This window comes from Esox lucius, chromosome 7 (genome assembly GCF_011004845.1).
Source record: "Esox lucius isolate fEsoLuc1 chromosome 7, fEsoLuc1.pri, whole genome shotgun sequence".
NCBI classification, from domain to species: Eukaryota; Metazoa; Chordata; class Actinopteri; order Esociformes; family Esocidae; genus Esox; species Esox lucius.
The window spans coordinates 40,440,433-40,452,218 of record NC_047575.1 but is presented as its reverse complement, the minus strand read 5'-3'; the positions used below and the strand labels follow the sequence as shown (position 1 = coordinate 40,452,218).

Sequence of the window (11,786 nt, the reverse complement as noted above, 5' to 3'; positions counted from 1 at the left end):
CATTTAAACCTCCAATAACTTGAGACGACCGGTAGGTGCTTGAGTTTGATTTTTGATGACAACAAAAGCTTTTTTATGGCAACCTTCCCAAATAGCTTGTGCTTATATACTGTAGGTGGCTTCTGATCAGTGCTGGCTCGAGCCTTTTGGGGGCCCTATGCAAAATTTCAGTTGGGGTCCCCTCTCTTCTATCAGTCGGGGCTCCCTAGAAGTTGGAGGCCCCCTGACGGTCAGGGGCCCTAAGTGACTGCTTTTGTTTTTTATGCCTGGAGGCGGCCCTGATTCTGATTGTAGTTTTGGAGACTTTCTGAGACCCAAATAAATTCTGCAATTCTCCATCTATGATCCCTGGAAATTCACTCAAACCATCCTCCTCATTGTGTGGGGGCTCAATATAGACCCATATCTTCTTCCAGGCCAATTTTTAAAATCTCCATTGGCTTTAAACTTCTTGATTATTGCCCTGACAGTGGAAATGGCCATGATACATTTTCTTAGTCATTTCATGATTTGTGCAGCTCAACCACATTTGTGTCACATCCTTTCTGTATTCTTGGGCCTTTACCATAATGGGGGGGGACTTCAATGCCCACGTGGGCAACGATAGTGACACCTGGAGGGGCGTGATTGGGAGGAACGGCCCCCCTGATCTGAACCCGAGCGGTGTTCAGTTATTGGACTTCTGCGCTAGTCACAGTTTGTCCATAACGAACACCATGTTCAAGCATAAGGTTGTCCATCAGTGCACATTGCACCAGGACACCCTAGGCCGTAGGTCGATGATCGACTTTGTTGTCGTTTCATCTGACCTGCGGCCATATGTCTTGGACACTCGGGTGAAGAGAGGGGCAGAGCTGTCAACTGATCACCACCTGGTGGTGAGTTGGATCCGGTGGCGTGGGAGGAAGCTGGACAGACTCGGCAAACCCAAGCGTACTGTAAGGGTCTGCTGGGAACATCTGGCCAAGTCTCCTGTCAGAGAGATCTTTAACTCCCACCTCCGGCAGAGCTTTGACTGGATCCCGAGGGAGGCTGGAGATATTGAGTCAGAGTGGACCATGTTCTCCACCGCCATTGTCGAAGCTGCCGCTCTGAGCTGTGGCCGTAAGGTCTCCGGTGCCTGTCGAGGCAGCAATCCCCAAACCCGGTGGTGGACACCGGAAGTAAGGGACGCCGTCAAGCTGAAGAAGGAGTCCTATCGGGCCTGGGAGGAGTTCGGTGAGGCCATGGAGAAGGACTGTTTGGCTGGCCTCGAAGAGATTCTGGTAAACCGTCCGGCGCCTCAGGAGAGGGAAACAATGCCCTACCAACGCTGTTTACAGTGGAGGTGGGCAGCTGTTGACCTCAACTGGGGATGTCGTCGGGCGGTGGAAGGAATACTTCGAGGATCTCCTCAATCCTGCTGTCACATCTTCCTTTGAGGAAGCAGAAGATGAGGGCTCAGAGGTGGACTCGTCCATCACCCGGGCTGAAGTCACAGAGGTAGTCAAGAAAGTCCTCGGTGGCAAGGCACCGGGGGTGGATGAGATCTGCCCTGAGTACCTCAAGTCTCTGGATGTTGTGGGGCTGTCTTGGTTGACACGCCTGTGCAACATCGCGTGGCAGTCGGGGACAGTGCCTCTGGGATGGCAGACCGGGGTGGTGGTCCCTCTTTTTAAGAAGGGGGACCGGAGGGTGTGTTCCAACTATAGGGGGATCACACTTGTCAGCCTCCCCGGGAAAGTCTATGCCAGGGTACTGGAGAGGAGAATACGGCCGATAGTAGAACCTCGGATTCAGGAGGAACAGTGTGGTTTTCACCCACGTGTGAAGCGGTGGGGATGAGAATCAGTACCTCCAAATCCGAGGCCATGGTCCTCAGTCGGAAAAGGGTGGCTTGCCCACTTCAGGTTGGTGGAGAGTGCCTGCCTCAAGTGGATGAGTTTAAGTATCTAGAGGTCCTGTTCACGAGTGAGGGAAGGATGGAACGGGAGATTGACAGATGGATCGGTGCAGCTTCTGCAGTAATGCGGTTGATGTATCGGTCTGTCGTGGTGAAGAAAGAGCTGAGCCGCAAGGCGAAGCTCTCGATTTACCAGTCAATCTACGTTCCTACTCTCACCTATGGTCATGAGCTTTGGGTCATGACCGAAATGACAAGATCCCGGATACAGGCGGCCGAAATGAGCTTTCTCCGCAGGGTGGCCGGGCGATCCCTTAGAGATTGGGTGAGAAGCTTGGTCACCCGGGAGGAGCTCAGAGTAGAGCCGCTGCTCCTCCACATCGAGAGGGGTCAGCTGAGGTGGCTTGGACATCTTTTTCGGATGCCTCCGGAACGCCTTCCTGGGAAGGTGTTCCGGTCCCGTCCCACCGGGAGGAGACCCCGGGGACGACCTAGGACACGCTGGAGGGACTATGTCTCCCGGCTGGAGCTGGAGGAAGTTTCTGGGGAGAGGGAAGTCTGGGCATCCCTGCTTAGACTGCTGCCCCCGCGACCCGGCCCCAGATAAGCAGAAGAAGATGATGATGATGATGACCTTTCTTTCCCATTCTGACATTCAGTTTGGAGTTCAGGAGATTGTCTTCACCAGGACCACACCCCTAAATGCATTGAAGCAACTGCCATGTGATTGGTTGATTAGATAATTGCATTAATGAGAAATTGAACAGGTGTTCCTAATAATCCTTTAGGTGAGTGTATAGTTTCTAGAAGGTTACACAATTAGAGAAAGATATTGAGACCATACTGACCACCTAGCAATAGATGTTAACGAATTACGAAAACTTATTTTGGCAACCCTGCATGCTTGTGTTCCCTGCATAAATTGTGAAACAAACACAACCTACCAGTAGCCCAACTCCCAGAGATTTCAGTATCTCTTTAGGGCAACTCTGGATTAGGCATGTGAGATTGCTTATGTATATGCTAGTCTGCCTGATACATTCAGGCCTATTCAGTTTTTGAATGGGTGTTGGGAGTAACGTTTTGTTATGATTGTTAAATCCGATTATAACAGGGAAGCGGAAAACAGGACTTGAGTTGTATCTGTTTTGTCCAGCCTGTCTGGACCTAGTCCCTATATTTAACACCTATTTATTCTATTGGCAACTAAAGAACATTGCTACAGTGAAATCATACCTTGTAAAGGCTTACGCCTACTATTGAGCTATTGATCGGTGCTGGCAGCCTGGCACAAACAAGACACACCCACTTTACCAGTCCTCCACCTGATTACACACTTGCCACAATGAAAGTAGCCTAACTGAAAACAGGCCTCATGCTATCAACATAAATTCTCTTGGGTAAATAGTTCTCAAAGCGACCCAAGTGTCTATAACGACAAGGGTGCACTGAAACTCGTTCGTGTGCTACATGATTGACAGCCTCATCTAATGGTTGCTTCTCAAGTGTCCAATCACAGTGTTCCAAGCATAAAACACACAGTCCAAGTGTACACAATGCAAATGTAATGTGTATTTATTTATATATTTAAGTATTTAATTATTTATTTATTTCATATTATGGCACATTTAGTCCTCCATATACACAGACACTAACCGTAATTTAAAAAGCCACATGTGGGAAATTCACCTTTAATTGCCATTTTCACCTGTGTGTGTCACCTTGTGTGTCTGTAACAAGGCCAAAAATTCAAGGGTATGTAAACTTTTGATCAGGGCCATTTGGGTGATTTCTGTTATCATTATGATTTAAAAAGGAGCCAAACAACTGTGTGACAATAAATGTTTTTTTTTTGCATGATCAGTCATATTTTCAAAATCATTGCCAAAATGTCACAATCTCTGCCAGGGTATGCAAACTTATGAGCACAAATGCACATCTGCGAAGGCCTGCCCGCCCTGAGGGCTTGTTCTCCAGGTGGGAGGGTGTCCGTGGTGGGCAGCAGAGTAGGTTTGTATTGTATATTGGGGGGTCAGGGTCACGGAAAATATTCAAACCTGAGAAACAAGTAAACACACAGGGAACACATGCAAACACTGACAATACTCGACAAAGACTAGGGAAACAGAGGAAACTAAATACACAGGTTGATTGGGGAAAAGAGTCCAGGTGTGTGTAATGGGCATGACGAGAGTCCAGGATTGGCTGAAAAAAGGGCATTTGGTCGGTGGCAGCTAGAAGCATTACTGACCTAACAAATAAGTCATGTCCTTTAGTATCGTTAGAAAAAACAAAATCACTAATAATAAAACCAGTGTATATTAAATACAAAATAGCAACTGTATCTGTCTCACTGAAGCCCAGACAGATTCATGCACCAGAGACCAATGGATATTTTAGGTGTTTCCTCTTGTCTTCAGGCTGTCATGAGGCAGATCAGGCTTAATTTTTTTTTAATTTAAACACATTACCACAATATTTTCCATAATTATATTCAACATTATTATAGGCAAGAGCAGTTGTGAGTTGGCAGTTGTTTTCAGTTACCTTGATTCTCTTGAAAGTCTTTCTTATTTTCCATTAAAAACAGAACCATACGGGGAGTTCAATGAAAGGTCCCCACAGGCCAAACATGACATAGCTACAATTGGAAGGACACCGCTTAATGCACGTGTACATTTACAAGTGTTTTTATTTCAGTATATGTAGATAACCCACAATTGTGCAGAGAGTATCATGTGTGGACATATAAAAGTCCATGCTTTAACATGAGTATGGCTCATGCAAGCAACTAAGACAGCTAAATGAGTTACGGAAGGGATTGTCACCCAAAAAACTGGGTGATCCTACAGCATAAAATGTCCCTTTAACATACAAGTAACACCATGACAACAATAAGGACAATGGTCACACTCATGTTTATCTTAAGGTTTCGGGTGCAGATATACAGGTATTATATTTCTACAAGCCTGTCTAAGTTTAGACATCCTGACTCCATACACAATAGGGTTAAAAAGTGGCTGGCAAATCACAAAATACACTGATAATATAGTCTTAACTTCAATTGGAACATTATTCATTGGCCTGTCAAATCTACTCTGGATCACAGTAAAGAAACAACCAAAACAGAAGTTGAGAAGTGAGGCCAAATGAGGAGTACAGGTGCTCAAAGCTTTCTTTCTGGTCGCAATGGAAGATTTCAGACAAATAGTCAGAATCGCAGTATAACAGAAAACAATTGTAAAAAACACGACCGCAACTATAAAATAATAACTTAAGAGGCCATAGATGTTATTAACTGCTGCATCAGAGGCTGAACAGGCGAGTTTCACTACAAGGTAGTTATCACAAAACAATTTGTCTATAACATTCCCACAGAATTCCAAACGAACAGTTAAAGACACATTTATAAACATATGTACAAACATACACAACCATATGAGAAAGACTAAAACACACACATTCTTGGGTGTCATAAGGATGGTATACTGTAGTGGATAACATATAGCTAAGTACCTGTCATAGGACATAACGGCTACATTAACAAATTCAATATTTGCATATGAATATATACAAAAGATCTGTAGAAAACAGTGCACAGTAGAAACTGAATGGTCATCTGAAATCAAATTAGTCATGAGAGCAGGAAACAAAGCAATGCTTCCAAACAAGTCATTTACAAACAAACTACACAAAAACAGATACATGGGTTTGTGAAGTTTTCTCTCCAAACAAATAACCACAACAAACAATGTGTTGGAAAACAATATAGATATATATAACATAGTTATTATAATGAAATACAAGTAATTCAACTGTCCAGTGTTGCTATATCCAGTTAGTATAAATGAACTGAATTGGGATGAGTTCATTATTCTCCTAATAGGACCTATTTGAAATGTGTAGATGTAGTTCACTACAGTTTTTTCAGGTAAAACTTTCAGCCTCTAGATTGATATCATTGATTAATTTAAAGGCTATTATATAATCAATACTTACTGCGATTCCAAAAATAGTACTTTTCAGTGTGGTTATGAAAATCAGCAACCTGTGAATGTAATGGAGAATAGTACAAAATGCAGCAAACATTACATAAAAGCACAAATATTGGATCCCTGGTGTATTCAAATATTAATCTTATTTTTAAAAACAAATATAATTGATTCAGCCAGTCTTCACCAGTCTGTGTTATACTATCACACTTACAAACAATCCAGTCACAGTGTTTCACTCCAACAAGATGCTGGAAATGTAGAGTTGTGTTGTGGCAATAGTAGCTTGCATGTAGAACTCCCCACCAGAGAACAGTTCATTCCCAGTGTCCGCTTTTCAAACTGTTTCACAATTCATTACTGTCTTAATAAAATGTACAAAAATAAATGAAAAAGACAATGGATTTAGGTCAAAAACATTGTGTAAGTTGTTGTAACAGCTGGACAGTATGTTCTGTTGATTGCCTCTCTGTTTGCTCTAAACTAAAGAGACATCACCAACCTTTTATACCTTTTAAAGGAAGAGAGAATTATACAGCAGAGTGTTTACTGACTGTACAGGTTGCACAAACCCCCCCAGCCCTCCCACCCCCAGCACTTCCCCTGCATCACCTGGGGCAAATTCTGAAATGTTTTTCACCAATCTCAGTGAACAGCAACAAGCAGAGATTAGCTCTTTTATTTTAAGTGCTTCCTTTAGCCTAAACCAGAGGACATTCTAGATTGCAATCCTACTGACAGGATCCACATTATAATAATAAAAAAAAATGTATTAGTGATACATGTATTACATATATTTTATAGTAAAACTTTGAAGTTAGTAAAAGATAATAAAATACAGTTTCAAGTCTTTCTGGATATGTCGCTACAAACTTGTGCAGAAACAAATTTGTTTCTGCAGATCCTCTCAACTTCTGTCAGGTTGGACATGAAACGTTGCTGTACAGTCTATCCAGAGATGTTCCGCAATGTTCACATTCAAGCTCTGGTTGGACCACTCAAGGACATTCACAGACTTATCTGGAAGCCACACCTGCATTGCTTTGGCTGTGTGCTTTGGGTCATTGCTAAGTTGGAAGGTGAACAGTTGCCCCAGTCTGAGGTCAAGTTCTCAAGGATCTGTTTTTTTTTGCTTGTGTCCTTTCATTTTTCCCTCAATCCTGACTCATCTCCCATTCCCTGCTGCTGAAGAACACCCCCACAGCATTATGCTGCCACCGCAATGCTTTACCATAGGAACGTTATTAGCCAGGTGAGGAGCAGCGCCTGGTTTCTTCCAGATGTTACACTTGACATTCAGGCCAAAGAGTTTAATTTTGGTTTATCAGCTTAGAGAATCTGAGGATCGACTTCTGTCTGGCCAATCTATTGTTAGAAATTGTCTCCTTTTGATCCATGAACCCCAGAAATCCAGTGGTGGACTTCTTTAAAAGCATCAGTAGCAGTAATGTTGATCTTCTTTAGGTGTTACATGCTCTCCAATAATTAAAAGATTAACACAGTTTTGGCCAGAAGAGGTGGCCAATGATTATATAGCCAAGCCCTACACATTCTATACATCCTCCAATGAGAAATGTGTATCCCACATTCCATCCTTGTATGGTCTTGTAGTGTCCATGGGTCTATCCCATTTTATGACACACACACACATATACATACATATGATATATTGGAGATCCTAGCCTTGGTTTGTTGTGTTTCAGTGGGTACTTCCAAGCATTTTGATACAAGCTTTCTTGCCCATAGTCTTACACTATCATGAATACCTGATGGGTTGGGTGCTACAGAGATGGTTATCCTTCTGGAAGATTCTCCCATCTTCACATGGGAACTCAACAGCTCTTTTACAAAATTTTAAGTACTTAACATGCTTATAATCCCCTGCCTTACCAGTTTCAACAAACATACTTCACAGACAGAATCTAAAGGTATAGAAAAGGATAAGGAGGACAGTTTTACTACTGAATGCCTATACAATTGTTATTTGTTGAACACAGTTATTCTAGCAAACATTCCAATTAGAAACACAGAGAACTGGCGCAATTTTGAGAGATTATGTAGTTTAAGAAATACTGGAGAATGACTGAGTGATTAATTCAATTGTATCATTCTGTGTCGTTCATTCAAACTCCTGGCAGTAGAGTTCTATAATATCACCGGCAGTCGCAGGATGCATACAGAATCCACCAGCTCAGGCACCCACCAGCTCAGCTCAGTGTATCGACCAACAACTTTGCCCTACGTGCACAGAGAAAAAATAGCTCAATATGAAGGCAGCTTTCAAGAAGAACAATACAGGTTTAGGACTGATAATTGGACATAGGATGTGTTAATTTATCACATTATTGATTATGTTGAGTATGTCACGGTTGAGGAGAGGCAGGACACGAGGAGCAGAACTAAGGTTCAGTCCTTTATTCGTTCACTTCCAAACAACAAATAAAGGCGTGCAAACTAGAGGTCCACCGATTAATTATTTGTCCGATTAATTGGTGCCGATGGGATGTTTTACAAACTATTGCTATCAGCAGAACATGGTGCCGATAGTGGCCAATGGCTGCGCAGCCTCTACCGGTCACTTGCGACTTACATCCCCTTGCGATGGGCGGGAGGCTCCATACAAGAAGTCAAGGTAATGTCACTGTGTACGGTACCTGAGATTATTTATATTTAAATGAAAGTAAACATACACTCACCTAAAGGATTATTAGGAACACCATACTAATACTGTGTTTGACCCCCTTTCGCCTTCAGAACTGCCTTAATTCTACGTGGCATTGATTCAACAAGGCGCTGAAAGCATTCTTTGGAAATGTTGGCCCATATTGATAGGATAGCAGATTGCAGTTTATGGAGATTTGTGGGATGCACATCCAGGGCACGAAGCTCCCGTTCCACCACATCCCAAAGATGCTCTATTGGGTTGAGATCTGGTGACTGTGGGGTCTATTTCAGTACAGTGAACTCATTGTCATGTTCAAGAAACCAATTTGAAATGATTCGAGCTTTGTGACATGGTGCATTATCCTGCTGGAAGTAACCATCAGAGGATGGGTACATGGTGGTCATAAAGGGATGGACATGGTCAGAAACAATGCTCAGGTAGGCCATGGCATTTAAACAATGCCCAGTTGGCACTAAGGGGCCTAAAGTGTGCCAAGAAAACATCCCCCACACCATTACACCACCACCACCAGCCTGAACAGTGGTAACAAGGCATGATGGATCAATGTTCTCATTCTGTTTACGCCAAATTCTGACTCTACCATCTGAATGTCTCAACAGAAATCGAGACTCATCAGACCAGGCAACATTCTTCCAGTTTTCAACTGTCCAATTTTGGTGAGCTCGTGCAAATTGTAGCCTCTTTTTCCTATTTGTAGTGGAGATGAGTGGTACCCGGTGGGGTCTTCTGCTGTTGTAGCCCATCCGCCTCAAGGTTGTGCGTGTTGTGGCTTCACAAATGCTTTGCTGCATACCTCGGTTGTAATGAGTGGTTATTTCAGTCAAAGTTGCTCTTCTATCAGCTTGAATCAGTCGGCCCATTCTCCTCTGACCTCTAGCATCAACAAGGCATTTTCGCCCACAGGACTGCCGCATACTGGATGTTTTTCCCTTTTCACACCATTCTTTGTAAACCCTAGAAATGGTTGTGCGTGAAAATCCCAGTAACTGAGCAGATTGTGAATTACTCAGACCGGCCTATTGGGCACCAACAACCATGCCACGCTCAAAATAGCTTAAATCACCTTTCTTTCCCATTCTGACATTCAGTTTGGAGTTCAGGAGATTGTCTTGACCAGGACCACACCCCTAAATGAATTGAAGCAACTGCCATATGATTGGTTGATTAGATAATTGCATTAATGAGAAATTGAACAGGTGTTCCTAACAGAGGGGACAAGTCACACATGGTCAAGTCCAAGCAAGTCTCAAGTCTTAACCATCAAGTCTCAAGTCAAGTCTCAAGTCACAGTTCAGATAAATCAAGCAAGTCAAGTCAAGTCAAGTGTTCACCCTAAGCAAGTCAAGTCGAGTCCTTATAAGTTTCAAGTCAAGTCAAGTCACAGTACTAAAGAGATGAACACACACACACACACACTGTCCTCTGTTTCTGACGTGCGTTTGGTGCGAAGCTCGATTTCAAAATCAAATATTGTTCTCCTCCACGGTACAATTTTTTGGGGGGACGAAGCGGAGGGATCTTGAATCAGCCTGAAGGTGTTGTATTCGCTATAACAACCGCCTCGCTATACCTTATCCCGCTTATTACATGGCTACCTACCAAATAAATCTATAATTTGACACAAAATATTGATTTCAAAAGGAATTTATTGATTTAAAAACGATTGTATTGCTTCCTCTAAAGAAAATAGTCCGTTCCGTCTCTGGTTAGAATCCTGCTGCGTCCATAGCAACGCGCTGTTTTTCATGGCAACGGTCTGTTATCAAGAAATAACACACATTCTGCACTGGAATTCAGCCAATCCATGTAATAAGGGCTAATAATAACAACCTTATAAACTAATTATTGTGACTGAAAAACTGCCTAATATGTAATTACGCTGTAATTATTCTTGTCTGTATGAGGAAAAAAAAAAACTCTTCGAAATGTTTAGGTGCTAGTAATCACATCGGCGCCTCCATGTTAGCATTTCATGCAGTAAAAATTAACTGTTATGGTGTAGGCACATTTCTTTTTAGTTTCCACACGCAGTCCACAAACACTTGAAAATGCCCACATTTAATACAAACATTATAGCCTACGTGTAATAATATACATCCCCGCTCATTTTAAGATGCCCATCAACATTGAAATTCAGGCTATGCCACTGTTATAGTCAAATTCCCTTACATTTATTTTCCAGACGTATTCAGTAATGATGATGGTCACATTTCTAACAAGAAAAAAACAAACATAATATGCAACCAAGTCCAAATTATGAAAAACAAAAGATTAATTAATTACATTAGTAACTTAATCATTATAGATCTTAGTGAAACTGAAAATAAAGAGATTACTTTCTTACCTTTCCTTGTGGTTCTTAAAATAACGAATGAAATTTGACATTGTTGCATATTTTGCATCTGGTTCCTAATGATCCTTTAGGTGAGTGTAGATTATTAATTATTAATTAATTAGACTGAAGATAACTGTTGCTCTGCCGAAATCATGGGGTCTCTGTTTGTCTAGCAAGCGTGGTTGTTAGAATTTGGCTAGCCAGAATTTGGCTAGTCGTATGTGCCAGACTAGCACAACTACGGGCCAATGGCTATCTGATAATTTGAGGGCCACTTTTGATGAAAATGTGTGCGTGGGATTAACTCCTGTGTAACGAGGACGCGCATGGAGGACGCGCGCCACCCCTCCCGACGTGGTGTCCGGCGCACGTCATCGCCGGCCTTCTAGCCACGCCGCTCCTCCTCCCACGGCACTGTCCTGTCTTGTTATTGCACACACCTGGTGTCCATTCCCTCATTAGATCGCTTATATAAGTTCCTGTGTTTCTGGCTGTCTTTGTGTGGTATTGTTCTATGTGCGGTGTACATTTTGTATTGAGCTGTCTGCACGCTTGAGTTTTACGCGTGCCCTTCTGTTATTATATCCTTAGCGATTGAACCTACCTCCCTGCGTTGGCTCCTTATTTCACGCACCTACTACACCGATTACAGAATACCACACCTGCCGAATGGAGTCAGCAGGGAGCGACCTGATTCTGCAGCACGGGAACATGATCGCGTCCCTGGGGGAGGCCGTGACGGAGATGGTCCACGCTATGCGGCGGTTGGAGGCGAGGCTGCCATCTGAGCAGCAACCCCCGACACAAGACCCGGCTGGAGGGCCCCTGCCATCGTCTCCACCGTCGCCGAGGAGGACCATACAGCTGAGACTTCCCCAGGGATTCGGCGGG

At 43.1% G+C, this 11,786-nt stretch overlaps 1 protein-coding gene across 1 annotated transcript; it reads right to left on the bottom strand.

Moving 5' to 3' along the window:
- Positions 1–4,806: 4,806 nt before the first annotated feature.
- LOC114839536 (olfactory receptor 11A1-like) lies at positions 4,807–5,754 on the bottom strand. The gene has a single exon (XM_029121197.1). The coding sequence runs from the start codon at positions 5,752–5,754 to the stop codon at positions 4,807–4,809; it is 948 nt and encodes a 315-aa protein (XP_028977030.1).
- Between the last annotated feature and the right edge of the window lie 6,032 nt (positions 5,755–11,786).

Coding starts and splice junctions, on each gene's coding strand:
- LOC114839536 (XM_029121197.1), bottom strand. CDS start 5,754: ATGAACTCATCCCAATTCAGTTCATTTATACTAACTGGATATAGCAAC.